Genomic DNA, 20,446 nt, shown 5'->3' with positions numbered 1-20,446 from the left:
CAGGAGGTCATCAGTTCCTGAAAATCTAATCTTATAGGCGTCACAGATATGTAGTAATTATATAACAGAAGTAAACCTACTCATTTTATTAGTATGAAATAAAACATCTATCAGTAAGTTGGCTGATGGTAAGAAGGTTCTTTTATATATTCCTATAAAAATTTGCTTTTGCCGACTTGGATCAATAATTAACAGGTAAATACGACACATAACCGCACTCAACAGATCAAGAATGAAAGAACTGGAGCTGAATCCACAAATGTAAAGATTTGTCTCTCCAAAGAAATATCAGAACGATCCAGACTGGTCTTTTCTGTGGTCATTTAGGGATGTGATTTATGGGTAATAAAAATGTGGGGCAGGAGGGGTATCAATGCCTTTAAACTTTAATGCTGGCAAAGACTGAGAGAAGAAGCTCAATTTTGGGAAACTTGGGACAGTGGCAGCTCAGTGGTTAAGGTACTGGTCTAGTAATCAGAAGGTTGCCGCTTCAAGCCGAGTTGCCACTGTTGGACCCCTGAGCAAGGCCCTCGATTGCTCAAACTGTGTTCAGACATAACTGTCAGTCAATTCGGATAAAAAGCGTCTCCTAAATGCCACAAATATAAAATGGGACTGTCTATAAAATGTAAACTACTGCCAAGATCTGGGGATCAGGGGTTCAAATTTCAGCTCTGCTAACGGCCGGCCGGGCACCTACACCGGCGGTAACTGTCTTGTCCGAGGGAGGGATTCCTCATAACCGCTGCAGTTAGGACCTCTGCTGGCTGATCAATGGCACTGCACAATCGACAGGGGATAATGGAGATCTCCATGCGTGATACGGATCTCCATATGAGCACTCACTCGCTTTATTAACCACTTATCCAGTTAGGGTCGTGGGGGCTTTTCAATGGGCGCAAGGCACACAGTAACACCTTGGACGGGGCGCCAGTCCATTGCAGGGCAGACACACACACACCCATTCACCTATAGGGCAATTCAGTGTCTCCAATTAACCTGACTGCATGTTTTTGGACTGTGGGAGGAAACCGGAGTTTCCAAGGAAACCCATGCAGACACGGGGAGAACATGCAAACTCCACACAGAAAGGACCTGGACCGCCCTGCCTGGGGATCAAATCCAGGGCCTTCTTGCTGTGAGGCGACAGTGCTACCCACCGAGCCACCGTGCTGCCCTTTATATGAGCAGCAGAGGTAAAATACAATCAGGTAATCGGATACGACTAGAAAATGCATTAAAAAAGAATCTTTTAGGATTCAAATGTATAAACAAACCATAGACACACAAATCATGTTCATTAAAAGGTTTAATACACGTGACGTACGTCCGATAGAATAAAATACAAAACGAAACTGTGCAAATACTACAGGTAATTCAGATCTGTGTACAATAAAAGAGAAAATGACTGTGTGCAGGATTTATGAGCTCAATTCTAATGAACGGTGAAGCAATAGCTGCAGGAGAAGCTGCACAAAGGACGTCTGTGTACAGGAGCTGAGCGGCGGAGCAGCGCAGCACTGACACGCATCACCAGTCAGAGGTTCGGACATGCCCGGTCAAAGGGAAGCTTTTTTTTTTGTTTAGCTTTTAGGATATTAAGGAAGACATTTACGCTTTAAAAGTACTCGATTTTGAACTCTTGACTGGTGACTTACACATGATTAAGATCTCACGTACACACACACACACACACACACACACACACACTTAACAAAAGCTGGTATCAGCACAAACAGACGAGGGGCCATTAACACGCCGGCAGCTTCACTCCACGTCAGGAACAAATTGCTGGTTGTGAAATCTCAGCTCCTGGTGGCGTCTGGGAGGCACGACGCTCGGCGTTTTACACAGCGATGAAAAGATAAGGTGGTCGCTCTCTGTCTCTCTCTCTGTCTCTCTCTCTCCGGAATTGGCCAACAGCTCTGACATGTCAGTATTCACTCAGGCTGCAGTTAACACCCCCACCCTCCACCCACCTTACCCATACATCACCTGTGATCCTCCTCGGGCCCTGTTCCCATGCAGCCAGCAAAGTGTTTCTAAATACTTTCCTTTGTATCATAATGGACCGTAGTGAGTTAAATGCTATGATTATTAGCCTTAAGGATTTAAAACTGAAGCTGCTGGCTGCCGCAGTCAAACCATGTATTATTTTTAAAAAAGCCCCTCGTGGGCAAAACTAATTAAATGGACACTTTGGCATAAAATTATGGTTTAAAAATTTTACTGTTGTTGTTTAAGGTAGCGCACGTTCACTTCATCTGTATAACAGTGACTCAGAGCGCTGACCAAATGCCAAACTTTATTCTCCTAATCTCTGTTTACTACATACCACACGACATAATGTCGTCTACACCCTGGGTAATGCACCCTGCAGCCGGTACGAAGTCCTGCCCTGCTGGCGAGGTTTATTTTCCCAACTGCGGCATCGTTTACACCACAGCTTAGCGGCTCTGGTTTGGTTTATTATTAATAGCTCTGCGTATTACCAGTTACAAACTATTTCATTTACATTCTCGGCATTTAGCGGACGCTTTTATTCAAACTGGGACAGCATACAGTCCAAGCAATTGCCAACTGTTGCAACCTGGCAGTGGCGGGGCTTGAACCAGTGACCTTCTGATTACTAGTCCAGTACCTACAACTGCCTCCCTCACAAAAAAGTAACGACAAAGTGAAATACGATTGTGACAATACAATCCAAGCAACTGAGGCCTCAACGGCCCAGCAGTGGCAGCCTGGCAGTGGTGGGGCTTGAACCAGCAATCTTCTAATTAATTCAGTTTCAATACGTATTTTTTCTTTCATATTTTGAAATTTAGTCAGCGCCGATTCCCATTTACAAGGGCTTTACAGGCTTGGGCTTATGCAACATCATGGGGAAGGTCCTGCCCACCTCCAGTCACATGAACACACAGTATCCAGGAATTGGGATTTGGGATACGAGAACTCGGCGCCTCTCATCCCAAGAGCTCCTGGCTTGCAGGAGAGAAATTGGGTTTGAGTCCCACCACCACCAAGCCGCCAGTGTTGGGCCCCTGCACTGTAATAAGCTACGTGCTTTGGATAACGGCATCCGCTAAATGCTGTATATGCAAATAGAGCTGCTCAGACTTCTGTGGCTCGAGCAACAAGGTGATTATGGGGCGTTTGTGCCGTGCGAACGTGCTCTGTTAAAAATAACTAATAATAATAATAATTTAAAAATATATATATTTTCTTTATGCATTTCCCCCCCCTTTTCTCCCTTTTAGCGCGTCCAATTGCCCGATTGTGTCACGCTTCCTCTCCACCAATGCCGATCCCTGCTCTGATTGGGGAGAACGAAGCTAACGTTGGCAGCAGCCGTATGCATCTTATCACCTACACTTTGACGAGTGCAGTGCAGCTCAGCGTTGTGTACGGAGAGACTCACCCTGACAGCACTCTTTTCTCATCTCTGTGCAGGCGCCATCAATCAGCCAGCAGATGTCGTAATTGCACCAGTCATGGGAGAGAGACCCCATCCGGCTTAGTCCCGCCCATATCTGAACAACAGGCCAATTGTTGTTCATTAGCCGGCATGCAGAGCTGAGATTCGATACGATGTATTCGAGATCCAGCTCTGGTTCCAGCGTGTGTTTTTTTTCACCGCTGCGCCACCCGAGCGGCTCGTTGGCGTTTATTGACTCGTCACTCACCACTATTAAATTAATACATCCTTTAAAACGAGGCGGTAGGAATGTGAGGAAAAGCTGATGCTGATTCCTGTGCCCTGCAGCGTTTCTTTGGATTTTCTTTAGAATGATCAGCCTGATAGTTCAGTGGAACACAAGTACACAAGTACAAGAGGAAAACACACGACAAACATTAAAGCGAAGCCCGGCCGGGAGGTCCGGGGTGACGAGGGCGAGGCAGTAAACTGTGCGGGTTCTGCGTACACCGTTCTTATATACTGTACATGATTATTCTCCTCATTAGAAATCAGAAATAAAACTGAATTAATGCTGAAAATGCGTCCGAGCGCCCGTAGCAACGTGTATAGAAATAATACCATCCGAAGATTAACTGCACCATACGGTCAAAAGTATCCGGACACCCGTTCCAGAATAATAATGACTAAATTTATGTGTTTTAGCTATACAAATATGATATACAGGTAATGACATGCGTCCATGACATGACTTTGCAGCAACAGTTTAGGAAAGGGCCTTTCCAGTTCCAGGATGATTGTCCCCTCTATTTAGAATGAATCCAGTCATACAAACGCTGTCATTTTGACTGAACGAGCACAAGTTCCCACACACAGACACACTTTAAAGTCTTTTAAGAAGCCTCCGCTGTTCAAGCTGATGAGATCACACAGAGGTCGCTCCATTCATGGTCATATAGTGTGTATTTAAATGGATAAAAATAATTACATTATATACACACATCAATTTGTAATGGTCCACTTTGTGGCATCAGTGCCCGCTGTTCTCAGAGATGTGAGTAGAGTCCGGTGTGGAACCGTCTGCTGAGTCCCGTGTGGAACCGTTCTCCTTGGGTTCGGTGAGTTTGAGGATGAGAACTTTTCGGGGGAGCCTGTCTGTCGTCCTGGCGTTCAGGCTCCTCCGTTCCGTCGGCGTGATCCCCGACTCGGGGCCGGCGTGGCTTAGCAGGAGCTGCGTCACCTCCGTGTTCCCCTTGCGCATGGCGAGGTGCAGAGGGGTCAAACCGTCCTCGTCCTGCACCTCCAGCGCCCCCGGCCACGCCTCCAGGAGCTTAGCTACCACCTGGCTGCACTTGCCCTCGGCGGCCAGGTGGCAGGCGGTGCGCAGGGCGCGGTTGGCGCTCTTGACGTCGGCGCCCTCCTCCAGGAGCATTTTGACGGTCGCGAGGTGGCCGTGCTGAGCCGCCAGGTGCAGGGCGGTGCAGCCCTGAGCCGTGCGCCCCTGGATGTCCGCGCCGTGTTTCAGCAGCAGGCGCGCCGTGCTCGTGTGGCCCGTCTCGGCCGCCACGTGCAGCGCCGAGCGCAGGTCGAGACTGGGGGTCAGGTGCACGTCGGCCCCCAGCTCGACCAGCAAGCGTGCCACCCTGTAGCGGCCGGTCTGAGCCGCCAGGTGCAGAGGCGTGCGCCCGTCGGCGGTTGCCATGTCCACTTTGGCGCCGGCCTGCTTGGCGAGCAGTTTGGCGATGCTGGAGTGGCCGTACCAGGCCGCCAGGTGCAGCGGCGTCCACCCGTCCTTGGTGGTGGCGTGGGCGTTGGCGGCGCCACGGCTCAGCAGGACGCGCAGCACGCCCTCGCAGCCGTGATGACACGCCACGTGTGCCGCCGTGCGCCCCTGCGCGTCCGCCTCGCTGCCCGACGCCCGCCTCTCCAGCAGCAGGCGCGCCAGAGCCTCGTCGTTGTTCTGCGCGGCGAAGTGCAGGGCCGTGTACTGGTCCTCGTCTTTGGCGTTCACGTCGGTGCCCTTGCGGCTCAGCAGGATCTCGGCCACGCCCCTCAGGCGCTTCTCCGCAGCCACGTGCAGGGCGGTGGCGCCGTGGCAGTCGGCCAGGTTGGCGCTGCAGTTGTTCAGCAGGAGGAATTTCACCGCCTCCTCGTTGGCCAGCGTGGTGGCGTAGTGCAGGAGGCTGCCGTCGCTCTCCAGTCGGAGCTCCACGTCCTGCGGCTGCAGGAGCTTCATCAGTTTGGCCGTGTCCTCGGTGCGGATGGCCTCACACAGCTTCCTCTTCTGCAGCTCACTCAGTTCTGATACCAACAAGAAAAGATATATAGATTTTAAGGTATATCCACGTCCCCCAAGCATCAATAACAACAAACCACAAAAAGCCTTGATGATTTTTAACCATGACGTGAATTTACAGCACTTCTGGGACTTATGGAACCTTTATCGTCCCGATTTAGATATACCCTGTATTTACATGATCCGGGCTTGGGACCTGCACTGAGACACACTAACAAGTGCACCTCCCCTTCTGGACATTAGCCTATCATGTTCATGCAGATGCCCGACCTGCCGATAGCACCACAGAGATTCGAACCCTGGATTCCTCAGCAGTTGTGAGCGTACTTTATCGCCATGCCACCCAAGCACCCAATAAATGTACAATTACATGGAATTACGACTTAATTACTTAATTATATGTATATATTTAAGTATTTATAGCTACAAATATCAAAATGTAACCATAAAACCACCTGTATTATTTAATATTATTATATTTTATTTTATATTTAGGTTTTTTTGAGGTTAAACTGTTTTTAATTCGAAGAAAAACTAAAATCATTCACTGTCTGTTTTACCGCCGTTTTTACCACCTGGTCAGGGTCACAGTGGGTCTGATTCATTGGATGAAAAACAGGAAACACCCCGGACAGGTCGCCCACACATACTCACTTCAGACAATTTGTAGTAGCTCCAGTTAACCTGACTGAATGTCTTATATATATATATACTGTGGGAGGAAACTAGAGCACCCGTAGGAAACCCACACAGAAAAGCTTCTCTCTTACCGCTGGTGGAGTTCTCCCTCTCGAAGGAGAGCGTGAGCGAGCCCTGGGACGAGAAGGCCGAGTCCACGGACGAGATGCCCGACAGCCGCTTGCTCGTGTTGTCCTTGCTCTCCAGACAGTCGTCCTCCTTAACGCGATCGAAGCTGCGCGAGATCCCCGAGTCGATCTGATTCAGCAGCTCAGACAGGCTGTAATCCTTCTCCGGTAACACGGCCGACTTCGGCCTGACGGGCTTCTGATCCCGAACCTGAGCAAACACGGCACAAACACGGACCGATTCATTAAATATTAACTACGATAACCATGATAATCACGCTCAGTAAAGACACGGCGTGGTTCGGTTTGTCAAGGCCTTCTTGTTTTGACAGAATAGGTACAAATTCCCACAGTCACACTCCAAAACTTTGTGGAAACTTCCCAAAAGACTAAAGGCTGTCATTGCCCTATAAAAGAGAGTGACAGACTCTTCTATTTCCCCTTTCCGACACGTGCACAGCCCTCCTCTTCTTGCACCTGCATTCTGCACAGGCGTCTTTTTCGCCAATCAGGGTCCTTACACAGCGTATGAAGATCCCACCCACCCACACATAGTCCCACCCGCAGATACGGAGGCCAATTAGTATCTACTGCAGGCACTGCTAATTATGCCTTGCCAGATGGCGCCCAAAACACACCAAATGTGCATTAAACACCGCAATAAATATTCTTATTTAACTTGGGCGTTAAAAAAGAGAGTAATGGTGCCACCCATCATATTAATGCCCAACAAGCTGGTTGTAGGGTGTTTATTTATTGATTTTAGGTCTCATTTGAATAAAGCAAAATTACCTGTCAATTATTATTTAATTTAGAATGATTATCTAGAAAAAATATATAGATTTTTACATCTTTAGGGCATATCGACGCCCCAAAGCATCAATAACAACAAACAATAAAGAACCTTAAAGATTTTTAACCACAACGTGAATTTAATGCACTTCTGGAATGTAAAAATGTGTATTTATTAATAAATATATCTAACATCTAGTATCGTTTTTACGATCTTCTCATCACAGCTGGGTTTGTTTAAGCTTTTAAACTAATTTAAGTTAAAATAACCGGGCGGAATTGATTTATCAGTAAATCAGCTGTAAATGAGTTCATTTAGTAATCAGATAAACATTTACATACACTCACACAGGAAATGGCACATGAATGCTGGTTATAAATCCGGCCCGGCTGCATTCCCCAATCATCCGGAGACGTCGTTCCATTCCACTGAGCTACAGACTTAAAGAAACGACGCTAAAACGCCAAACTGTTGCTCAACGAGCAGCTCAGGACGGACTGTACCAGCTCAGGACGTTCGTTTTTACATATTTTACATCTTGCACAATGACTATGCTGGTAGCGAAGACTAGTAATTCAAAAGGTTGCTGGTTCAAGCCCCATCACTGCCAGGTTGTCACTGTTGGCCCCTCGAGTAAGGCCCTTAACCTTCAATTGCTCAGACTGTATACTGTCTGTTTACATGTGTTTAGTTAGAATCTATAACAGGATAGTAGGATTCGGTGTTACCTGCTCCAAGGTGGGCATGGCTGGACAGGGTGAGCAGTCGGGCTCGGACACTGATGCCCTGGACACCTCGTCCGGTTTGGAACACAGCTCCTCCGCCTCGGACGTGATCTCTGGACAACACAATGAATCACACGCGTTTAAACAATCACATAATAATATGTACAATATAATGTAAATCATATATACACTATTATATAGATCATATATTAGGGGTCACTATAGTGGATCTGGTCCTCATTCGAGACCTGTTTTGCTTTATTCAAATGAGACCTAAAATAAATAAATAAATAAATAAACACGTCAAAGGCCAGAAGTATCAGGACACCTTATGACGAGCTTGTTGGGCATTAATATAGTGGCACCATTACTCTCTTTTTCAAGGTAATGACAGTTTTTAGTCTGTTGGGAAGTTTCCACAAAGTTTTGGAGCATGACTGTGGGAATCTGTGCCTATTCTGTCAAACCTCGAAGACCTCGTCAGGTATGACGTCTCGCATCAACCTTCTTATTTCTATCCAGGCTTGGGACCTGCACTGAGAGCACACTGACAAGTGGACCTACAAATAGCTCGGCTCTTTCAGTCATCCACCCTCGGACATTAGGCGATCACGTCCGTGCGGACGCCCGACTGGTTGATAACACAGCTGAGATTCAAAATGTGAACTGAAATTTAAACCTTAAACTTTGTGTTTGGTGGTGTAGCGTTCAAGCGTCTCACGTTTACCGGTTAATCTGCACTATGAGGCGTCCTAGCAAATCCTACGGCAATTCAGTTAGCAATCTCTTAGTCAAAACGTCCAGGATGTGGAAGTAAAGCAGCTAAAAACACGACTCGGGTAACTGAGTGTGGAAAACTAGCAACCGATTCTGTGGACACAAAAGAGGGGTGAAACAGGGACGAGAATTTTGATCTTTGAGACGGAACATGAAGCCTCGCAGCGTCGCTGGATGTTCTAGGTTTACCTTCATCTATTAAGGTAGCTGTGCTGTTTATCGTAGCTTCTATTTATTTATTATTCCATTCATTTTCCCGTTAATTTAATAGAACCCTAATTATAAGTCCTTTTACGAACAGCATCCGTGTTCACATCAGTAAAAATGTCAGTGATATAACAAACAGCGCCGTGAATAAAACCATCCTCTGACATGTAACACTCACCCTGGAAGCTGGGCCGAGCGTCCGGAGGGTCACTCCAGCATTTCTGCATCAGGGCTATGAACCCAGAGCAGGCCGGGGGTCGACTGCGGGGCACGGCGCTCAGGTCCGGACGTACCCCCTTCACCACCTTCACCATGATGTGCAGGATGTTGCTCTCCTCTGTGGATCACAGGAGAAAGAAACGTTCAGATTATCGTTCTGCAAACTCAGATTTAAATCTCGGTACAAATATCATATCATACCACCAAGCGATGGAGTATTTTACACTATTTTAAACTCCGGCTTTGTGTTTTTAAGCCTCTGTTTCATCACCGGATCGAGTCATGACTTATTTTTCCGGAGGACTTTTGTTCGGCGTCCCGTGCCAACGATCCGAGAGAAAAACAAACACACAGGGATGTTGCTGACGACGCCTGTTTCAACATTTATTGTTGCCAGACCGACAGCTACGAGAAAACTAACGTCGTCTATTATTGTTTTTAACGTGAGGTGCTTTTAATTCTGTTTTTACAACAAAAATAATCATCCGTCAGGTAGATCTGCCCCTGAATACCTGACCGACTAAGAGACTAAGCTCTCTAATAAACAAACCACCGCTTTCATACACAATACGGACAAAAGTATCAGGACGCCACTTCTAATCTGTAAAATCAGGCCTTCTTAAAGCCACAACCATTCCTAATGTAATAAATCAGGTATATAAAGGGAATGATGTGCTTCAGACTTCACAGCAACAGTTTAGGGAAGGTCCTGTACAGTTCCAGCATGACATAAAGCGAGCTCCATTAATATAAATAGAAGACGTTTACATTTTCTGCATTTAGCAGATGCTTTTTATCCAAAGCGACTTACATTACTGTGACAGTATACAATCTAAGCAACTGAGGGTTAAGGACCTTGTTCAAGGGCCCAACAGTGACAACCTGGCAGTGGTGGGGCTTGAACCGGCAACCTTCTGATTACTAATCCAGTACCTCAACCACTAGGCTACAACTTCCCTAAGGAAGAACCAAAGAAAAGCTCGGTTTATTAAGACTCCTTAACAGCTCTGGAATGAAGCAGAACATCAGCTGAGGCTGAACAGGCACAAATTCCTACATATATACTTCTAATTCCTGTGAGAAGCTTCTCAGAAGAGAGGCTGTTGTTCCAGATGAAAAGATCATATAGATGTGGCTCTGTTTTATTAGCATTAGTATACTTCTAGATCAGGTGTCCAAATACTTTTGGTCATATCATTTATGAAAATTTAAATTGTTAGTCAGGGCGGCACGGTGGCTCGGTGGGTAGCACTGTCGCCTCACAGCAGAACGTTCCTGGGTTCGACCCCCATGCGGGGAGGTCTGGGTCCTTTCTGTGTGGAGTTTGCATGTTCTCTCCGTGTCTGTGTGGGTTTCCTCTGGGAGCTCCGGTTTCCTCCCACAGTCCAAAAACATGCAGTCAGGTTAATTGGAGACACTGAACTGCCCTATAGGTGAATGCGTGTGTGTGTGTGTGTGTATGTGTGTCTGGCGCCCCGTCCAGGGTGTTACTGTGTGCCTTGCGCCCACTGAAAAGCTGGGATAGGCACCAGCACCGCGCCCTCAGCGCGACCCTGATTGGATAACTGGTTAATAAAGTGAGTGAGTGAGTGAGGGATCGTTTCAGACCCGTCTACAGGAATGACGGGTGCTAACAGCCCAAAAATCTAAACAACAGGAGAAACAGAATCGGTTCTGACCATCTTACCTTGATACGGCTTTTTCTGTGTGAGGATCCCCCAGATCACGATCGAGAAGCTACAAGAAAAGAACACCAGTCGTTAATGGAACATCTAACACGGCTCGTTTGGGTTCTGTGCGTCCGAAAACGCGCCCGCTAAAGCCGCCCAGCCAAAGATACTGACCTGTACACGTCGTGCTTGGTGTCGGAGATCCGGTCCCTCTGGATGATCCTCTCGGGCGGCAGGTAGGCGATCGTGCCGCAGAACCCGTCGCGGCTTATGTCGTCGTTCCTGGCGAAGCCGTTCCAGCGGGCCAAGCCGAAATCTGAGATCTAAAATAAACATAATAAAGGGTCACAGTTAAAGCACATAAAGTACATAAGGGCACAAGAGCGGGCACAAATTCCCACAGATGTACTCCAAAGTCGGTTAAGGTACTGGACTTGTAATCAGAGGGTCACTGGTTCAAGCGCCACCACTGCCAAGTCGCCACTGTTGGGCCCTTGAGTAAGGCCCTTGACCCTTAGTTGCTCAGGTTGTGTACTGGCCCAGAAGTGAAAGTCGCTTTGAATAAAGTTGCTGCTAAATGCCGACATTATTAATGATTTATCCTGGTCAGGGTCGCAGTGGGTCTGATTTGTTTCCGGCCAGGTCGCCGGTCCATCACATTACGAGCATCTCCAATTTGCCTGAATGCATGTCTTTCTATTTGGACTGTGGGAGGAAACCGGGGCACGGGACACAGGGAGAACATGCAAACTCTACACAGAAAGGACCCTGGAGGTATGGCTGAGGAATCAAACCCAGGTTCTTGCTGAATATTTAGTGGCGCCCAGCTGGCGCAGTGGGATATTCCACTAGCACACCAGCGCCGAGATTCTGAACTCCTCGATTCGGGCATAATTGGCAGTGCCTGCAGGGAGGGATGAAGGGAATATGTGGGTGGGGTCTTTAAACGCTGTGTAAGGATCCTGATTGGTGGATAGAGGCGTCTGTGCAGAGTGCATAGGTGAAAAATGTTCCGCTAATGGCTCCGATCGGAGGAGGCGTGAGCAGTAATATACCCACCTCAACTGCAAAAAATCTGGGATCCCCAGCAGCGAAAGACAAACTGACTACACTAAATTGGGAACAGTGCGGCCCTGCTTTTAGGAGGGCGGGTCGCAGGTTGCCATGCCCTCGAGTCGCCCCAGAGGAGGGGAGGCGCTCTCGTCTGAGTGTTCGTACCTGGCAGGTGTGTGCCTGTCGTGCATTAGCCTAACCTCGGCGTGTCGGGACCGGCCCGTGCCGTTTATTTACATCCAGCCTTTTTAATTCCGAGCTGCGATTTCCCACCCATCCTCCCACTCACACTGCGCTTACTCATCCGTAGGGAGTGCGGGCACAGCCGGGATAATGGATGGGAAAGAATTCCTGCCCTCAGACGAGGTTTAGGGTCATTAAATAAAAAAACAAGCCAGTCCTGATCACGTTTGACTGCAGCAGACGGGAACGTGAGCGTTTTTAATAACACCGGGTCACATGGTCTGTGTATGATGTTTCCTATATATTAATAAAATGTGCTGTTAAAGGTCGGCGGCCACACGCCACACTCGCCTTGACGTGGTGATGGGCGTCCAGCAGGATGTTAGCGGGTTTTAAATCCAGGTGTAGCAGCGGCGGGTTCATGCAGTGCAGGAAGTTCATGCCCACCGCCGTCTCGTGGATGATCCGGAAGCGCAGGGCCCAGGGCAGAGGCTCGGAGGCCAGCAGGGTCTCCAGCGAACCCGTCTCCATGTACTCCATCACCAGGCCCAGCGGGTCGCTGCAGATGCCGTACACGGGCAGGATGTATCGGAACTTGGCCGCCTCCATTTTGTTGGCCTCCTCCAGGAGCTCGGCGCGCTCTCTGAAACGGGAGAGAGACTCCAATCACAACGCTGACCAGTAGTTTAGTCTATCATAAATATACGTTTAGATGTTAAATTATATAAAGAGGGTGTTAAAACATGTACACGCACTATAACAAAAGAAAAACCTGCATAAAGATCTATTAAGGGTCACTTATAGGTAATCTAATGGTGTTAAAGCATCAGTTATTAAAATGTTTCTACATTATTGACCCCCTCTGTTAGTATATATATATTATTTACATGTGTAATGAGTATGTATTTATATATATACATAAAATACATACTCATAACACATGTAAATAATACAGAAAACCTTTAAGATTATCGCCTGTATCTACGTTCTTTTTATTTTTCATTTTAATTTAGCCAAAAAACCCAAATTCTGGCTTTAATTATTCATTTATTTATTTTACCTGTGCTTACACATTGTTTATAATCACGGCAGGAAGGGTAGCTCATATTTACATCAAGTCTATAGCCTTTGTTTAAAGTGATGTTTAAGTATATGCATTCTTTTAGTCCCTCAAGAAATTGAGGATTGTTCCTATTGTGGCTTGATTATGATTTTTTCTCTTAGTCTTGTGTATGGTGTTGCTATACGTCGTTGATGCTGTAAGTATTTAGGACGTTCAGTCGTACTGACGTTTAATAAAAACAAGTATGTGGCATCTGGTAGCTTAAAAGCTTCCAAATATAATAAAAGTTTGCATTAGCAGGACAGAACAACAAACAAAAACATTAAAAACATGTGACGCACGTTTAGAATTCGACTCGCTCGCTGTCGACGCCTCGTGTGATGCCGGATTATTAAATGTCAACAAGACTCGTTAAACACCGGATCGTAAACACTCATGATAAATAAATACCGTCTGCTATATAGATGAGGAGCAGATAACAGGGATGAACATCAGAAGGTTTTTTATAATGTACGCTACATGTTAAGGAGTTATATAGACGTGGAGATACATGCAGCGCCGTACAAAAACACGCATTCAATCCTAAATAATCATCACTCCTACTGCAGAATTTGTTTTAGCTCTTGCTGGTACAAAGAAATCACACCAGTAAGTATTTTTACTACATTTTACAGTGTACACTGGGTTTACTGAGCTGATCTTTGGTCGTGTTTTGGATACGGTTGATCCATGAGCATGTTTTCATCACTACTAGGTTTGATATTGTTTATATGAGCAAATAACTGCTGTCTTTGTTGAAAGGACCCAGACTGCTCCACCTGGGAATCGAACCCAGGACCTTCTCGCAGAACCGCCCACACAAACTACAGACCACAGCACGACCAGCATGTGTGATCTCAGCAAAGTTTTTAATTGAATACCTGTATAAGACAGCTGACAAATCACTGATCCCTGTTGTTATCAGAACTGAGGTTGTTTTGTAAATATCACTAGCACGAGCAGCGACAACTTTAAATCATGTGACCACAAACCTGTGGCTAAACGTCCCAACTGTCTCAACAGACGTCTCACAGTACATAAAATATACTCATGTGACATCACTATGCCGTCTTGCCTTTGTGATGGTTGGCTTAGCTTATTTGAATGATCTTAAGACCCTGATAATGCGTTCCACATCATGATGTCGTCTTCCACGTCCTTCCATGAGGCCTCATAACAAGCCCTAAGTAATGTAACTTGCAGGACTTAATGTGGTTCAGTAGATTATTTTCTGTTCTGGCCGTCTCATACGCTCGCTCAGTGGTGATCATCTTCCTCCATGAGGTTTTTAACAGTGTTTATTGCTTTTTTCAGCGTCCAGGCTTCACATCCACACGTGGATACCAGCCACTAGACCACGATCATTGTAAAAATGTAGACAACCAATATTTTCCTTGTCTTGATGCTTCTTTACATAATCGTAAACAGAACTAGCTGTGAATGAAAAGTGTGACATAACAAAGGGCCATAAATCAGTCACAGCAGAATGAATACAACAGGCATTCCAATGCATTCCAGTGTCAGTTTAAAGGCCAAACAGATCCAAACCGAGCTTAGAATCGAGCATCGTGTGCACGTAACCACGTAAACCCTGAGCGAACTCAGACTCCGACGGTCACAGGCAAATAAGACGAGAGCTCAGAAGAGACGGGTAGTCAAATTAGCTTCACAGATACACAGTACGGTCAGAATGTAGAGACCTGACCACACGCTGGTCCTGGTAAATCTTGTGGAGAGGGTGTGGAAATGTGGGAATTTGTGACCGAACAGTTAGAAACCACAGGTTTACTGTCAGCACTGATACTGGACAGGAAGATCTAGCTGGTAAATAATGTTTTAATTCTTTATCAAAGGGGGTTGAAGCTCTGAACTCTTACAATTGTGTCTTTATGGGCCTCGCTTTACACACTGGGGCTGAATTGTGCAGAAACAGGACAGGACCATTAAAAAAAACTGCAATCGGTGTGAAATGTCTAAAATGCATCAATTCAACACTTTAGAAGGGCGTCTGTCTACATACTTTTGCTTTTCTTTAAACAAACCACAATTGTAATAAATGGTGCCGCTTTCAGGAAGCGGTACATGCTAATACGGTATCAGATTTAATCACAAATATGTGACTGTGCAGAGAAAAACAAACACATTAGAACTCACGGCTCGGCGTCTGGATGGAACACGTGAGTCACGCTGTTATTAATGTTAGAAAAATCACGAAACGTTCAGATAATTCTGATTAATGGCTTTGTTATTTACAAATCTGTGGCTCGTCTAATCGCAGTAGCTCCAGCTGAAGATGTTTGCACAAATAAATACACTTTTTTATCATGAAGCCCGAGCAGGTCGATGGCTCCAGCACTTAGGCAAAATATGATCAGAATTTGTGGCTAAAATCTTCAGGGGTGAAGAAACCCAAACAGAGAGAGGAGGTAAGGAGAGATGTGTGCTCCGCTTGTGTTGTGTAATCTCCTTCATCCACCTCTTACCATCAGACAAAAGCTCCTCTTTAAAAAAAACAGGTCCAGCAGAACCGGTTCTTCAGCCCAGCAGTTTATCTCCACAGACCGGGGCCGGGCCAAGCTGACGGAGGACAATGCTGGCTTTGAGCTCGCAGCCCAGTGGACGGACCGGGACGTTCTGCAGCGGCGTGTAGATGTCGTGAACCGATATCCTGCTCGTCTTGTGCTCACATACTTCTGCACTTCTGTCAACATGTGATCTTTAACTTTTACCTCGCCATGATCCCATCCGGAGCTTTTATAAAGCGACGGTTCTAAACTGGTCTGTCCTCATGACCACGTCTGGTGTTCAGGACTAAGTGACGATTTAGGGCAGCAGTAGATCAGCAGTCAAGTTACTGGACTAGTAACAAACAGGTTGCAACCCTCAATTGCTTAGTCACAGTACTGTAAGTCACTTTGGATAAAAGCGTCTGCTAATAATGTGGTAATATTTACATTAGGGACGAGTTACAAGATCATATTTACTATTGGTGGCCTTACAGCAAGAATTCAGGGTCCTTTCTGTGTGCAGTTTGCATGTTCTCCCCGTGTCCGTGTGGGTTTCCTCCGGGTGCTCCGGTTTCCTCCCACAGTCCAAAGATGTGCAGTCAGGACAACTGGAGCTACTAGAAATTACACTAAGAAATTATACTGGTGACCTGTCCGGGGTGTTTCCTGCCTCCTGCCCAGTGAATCAGACCCACCGCGACCCTGACCACAGTCAGGATGAAGCGGTGGTAAAACAGACATTGAATGAAAGTTAGCACATACGCACATAGGGGCAGTTAAAGCCTAGAGGTTAAGGTACCGGACTAGTAATCGAAAGGTTGCTTGTTCAAGCCCCACCGCTGCCAGGTTGTCACTGTTGGCCCTTAAGCAAGGCCCTTAACCCTCAATCACTTAGACAATATACTGTCACACAACTGTAAGTCACTTTGGATAAAAGTGTCTGCTAAATGCCGAAAATGTAAATAAGTGCACCGATTAATATCTCATTTTATTGTGGCACAAATAAGGAAGTGAGGGAGGAAAATTCAAATAAACAGATAAAAATTCATATGAGTTTATAAACAGGTAAACGTTTATGGGACTTCATTTGTTAATAAACGTTTAGCACCACAAGACCACAAAAAAACTATATACATAATAATTCTGTTGTGATGGACAGTGATACGTTACTGTGATCTACTAATTCTTACAATAAATAACATCCAACTATGAAATTAGACGCACTAAAGGGTGTAAAATGTTTTAGGGATGTTTATGGAACGCAGGCGCACCCATGACCCTTTCTGTGCCTATTTTAAGTCTCCAAACCTCGGAACAAGCAAAGCACAGACGCTTTACTGATAGGTGAACATAAAAACACAGATAATCAGACTGAATAAACCAACAGCACGTCGTTTCATCTCATGTGTAGTTCTAATTCACATTCCACTCCATCACTGTCATTATATACGATTATTTCTGTCATTATACATGATTATTTCTGTGTTCGCGCATAAGAGTTATTTATTTATTTACATGAGCATAAGAGTAAAGTTTTACACCTTTTTAGTGCATCTAATTTTGTAGTTAGACGTTATTGTTAGTAGTTAGTGTAAGAATTAGAGGTGAGAGATGAAGCTGAAACCCTCCGTCATGTGCAAGTCTGTACAAGTTTAGATCATAGTAACACATTACTGTATATCATAATAGAATTATTTTATAGATATTTAAATAAAATGGTTTATGAAGTACAGCATGGTTTTTCTCAGGTACGGGACATTCTAATATATGAATTCCTATGAACTTTTACCTGTTTATAAACTTAAATTCACATTCTACTCCATTACTGTCATTATATACGATTATTTCTGTGTACGTGCATAAGAGTTATTTATGTATTAGGACTTTAACATCATGTTTTACACCTTTTTAGTGCATCTAATTTCATAGTTAGACGTTATTTATTGTAAGAATTAGAGGTGAGAGATGAATGAAGCTGAAACCCTCCATCATGTACAAGTCCGTGCAAGTTTAGATCACAGTAACATAGCACTGTACATCACAATAGAATTATTATATAGATATTTAAATAAAATGGTTTACAAAGTACAGCAGTTTTTGTGGTCTTGTGGTGCTAAACTTCTATTAATAAATAAAGTCCCATGAACTTTTACCTGTTTATAAACTTAAATTCACATTCCACTCCATTACTGTCATTATATATGACTATTTCTGTGTTCGTGCATAAGAGTTATTTATTTATTTACAGATGCATAACAGTAAAGTTTTACACCTTTTTAGTGCATCTAATTTTATAGTTAGATGTTATTTATTGTAAGAATTAGAGGTGAGCGATGAAGCTGAAACCCTCCGTCATGTACAAGTCTGGGCAAGTTTAGATCATAGTAACACATTACTGTATATCATGATAGAATTATTTTTATAGTTATTTAAATAAAATGGTTTATAAAGTACAGCATGTTTTTGTGGTCTTGTGGTACTAAACTTCTATTAATAAATAACGTCCCATAAACGTTTACCTGTTTTTAAAAGTCATTATATACGATTATCCAAGTTCATGCATAAGAGTTATTTATTAATAATTATTTATTAGTATTTTAACGACATGTTTTACACATGCATACGAGTAAAGTGTGTGTATCTGGACTGGCCTTGGATTACGTGGGTGGATCGTTAGAGGATCTCATTATGTTGTTTATCCGTCATGATCATAATAAGATCTACGTATGAACTTCCTGAAGCACTTTAGTCACAGTATTACACAACATTTCTCTTTAATTACACAACACAGCTCTTTCATTTTCCTATCTATCATATCTAACCCCCTGTGTAAGTGTAGTTAGTGAAATATATATAAATATATAAAATCAATCCATACGTTTCTCTACAACCTTTAGTTTACTTATCCTCTACTCTATTATTAAGACTTACTCCTTTAGTTTTGTTCTTTATATTTGTATATTTTTCTATATATTTATAATTACATTATGCTTTAACTTTATTTTAAGACTTATGCACTACATAGACATGTTTGTGTGATGTTTGTGAATTGCTGCTGTACTGCTGAAATTTCAGTTTGGGGATCAATAAAGTTATCAATCAATTATCTGGCTTTAACTCCTAAAAGCTTAAAAAGCACAAATAATTACCTAACAATCGCACAAACACTGTTCAGTGTAGCAGGATAAATTCTAGACCCTAAACGTTGCTAAACGTAACGTAAATCACACATCTATATGATACATAACGTATAGGGTCACTGAAATTCCTGTTTTATTTTAATATAGTCAAACTACAGCTGGTCAGACTCATGTCACGTTCCCGTAGAGGTCAACACACATCGTTAAACACACACACACACCCACACACACCCACACATGCTTCTACACTCTGTCCACACACTAAAGAATCTTCAATGTGATAAAAACAGTTTTATTATTAAGATTTAATTCATAAGATGTTCCTGTTATGGCATCAATGGCGAAAGAGGAACGTACAGATCTGAACGTGATTGCGTACGCTGGTCTGTGGGGGGGATAAACGCACCACCAGGCAACACGAGACAGAAAAAGGAAGAAAAAAAGATGAAATGATAATAAATTATTAGAAAAATACATTCTTATTATCTTTATTTTAAAAGTTTACGGTTCCTGAGAGAATTTATTTTTTATGTTCTTTTATATTTTCATATTTAAGATCAGTTATATATTGCCTGTATATAGTCTTATAGTTTGTATATTTTGTGTTTAATGTTTAATGCACACATTGCTTGTATACTGTATTTATACTAGAGAGATCCCATCAGCCGGAACCAAACTCCTTGTGTGTATCCACATACTTGGCCAATAAATCTGATTATGATTACATTTGATTTCATTTTTATTCTTATTCTTTGTATTTTATTAAAAATTAACAAACCTAGGTCTGTGTTTTGGACTATATTGATGTTTGTGACGTTTGTGAATTGCTGCTCTAACACTGATTGATTTTATTGACGTTATTGATTCTCAAAGCAAAACTACAATCAAATTAATTAATGAATAATTTATGATCAGGAGAAGTAATAATACTACTAATATTAAAAAATAATAGAAAATAATAATAATAATAATAATAATAATAATGTGGTGGTGAGGTGTTTGTGTTGTTACAGCTCGTGGTCTCCATATCAGTTCCTCTGAAAAGTGAGGTTATTAAACAAACACCAGCTCTCCTCCCTCTTTACAACACACACACACACACACACACACACACACACACACACACACACACACACTGAGCAGATAACAGAACACACACACACACACACATCACACACACGTCCGAGCAATTCCACTTACTTATGGTCGACGTGAAGGCTGGGAGGACACTTGACGGCCAGCCATGTTTTCCACTGTACGTGCCGAACTTTATAAACTTGTCCGAATCCACCCGAGCCGATCTTCTCCCAGCTCCCAAACTCGGACGAGTCGAAGGTTTTGAGCAGCCCCATGACCCCTGGGGAGATCTCCTGGACATCCATCTTTAAATCCTGTTCAGCGTCGCTCTCGCGGTGGTTTATTCTTTCCTTCCTTTTTCACATAAAAACAGCAGTCACACACCTCTGTGCTTCCTCCTTTCTCTCCTTCTGTACAGACGACTGGTCTGGCCCTTCCCTCCGCTCAGGTAAAGGTGGGTGGTGCATGCACCGATG

The 20,446-nt window shown here is 44.2% G+C and overlaps 1 protein-coding gene across 1 annotated transcript; it reads right to left on the bottom strand.

The window, feature by feature from the left end:
* Nucleotides 1–3,803: 3,803 nt before the first annotated feature.
* Nucleotides 3,804–20,446, bottom strand: ripk4 (receptor-interacting serine-threonine kinase 4). Its single transcript, XM_063014531.1, has 8 exons — nucleotides 20,094–20,446; nucleotides 12,496–12,787; nucleotides 11,083–11,231; nucleotides 10,926–10,975; nucleotides 9,198–9,356; nucleotides 8,039–8,148; nucleotides 6,482–6,728; nucleotides 3,804–5,716 (listed from the first exon to the last, which is right to left on the bottom strand). Exons 1-8 carry the CDS (start codon nucleotides 20,273–20,275, stop codon nucleotides 4,446–4,448), a joined length of 2,460 nt encoding a protein of 819 aa, XP_062870601.1. The 5' UTR covers nucleotides 20,276–20,446; the 3' UTR covers nucleotides 3,804–4,445.

This window comes from Trichomycterus rosablanca, chromosome 18, assembly GCF_030014385.1.
Source record: "Trichomycterus rosablanca isolate fTriRos1 chromosome 18, fTriRos1.hap1, whole genome shotgun sequence".
NCBI classification, from domain to species: Eukaryota; Metazoa; Chordata; class Actinopteri; order Siluriformes; family Trichomycteridae; genus Trichomycterus; species Trichomycterus rosablanca.
Note: the sequence above shows the minus strand (reverse complement) of the source record. Positions and strands in the feature narration are given on the sequence as shown.

What these genes read in the sequence shown, in the direction of transcription:
- ripk4 (XM_063014531.1), bottom strand. Translation starts at nt 20,275, where the DNA reads ATGGATGTCCAGGAGATCTCCCCAGGGGTCATGGGGCTGCTCAAAACC. An exon ending in AGCCTTCACGTCGACCATAA is followed by an intron (nt 12,788 to 20,093) that starts GTAAGTGGAATT and finishes CTCCCGTTTCAG; the next exon opens with AGAGCGCGCCGAGCTCCTGG. An exon ending in ACCAAGCACGACGTGTACAG is followed by an intron (nt 10,976 to 11,082) that starts GTCAGTATCTTT and finishes CTTTTCTTGTAG; the next exon opens with CTTCTCGATCGTGATCTGGG.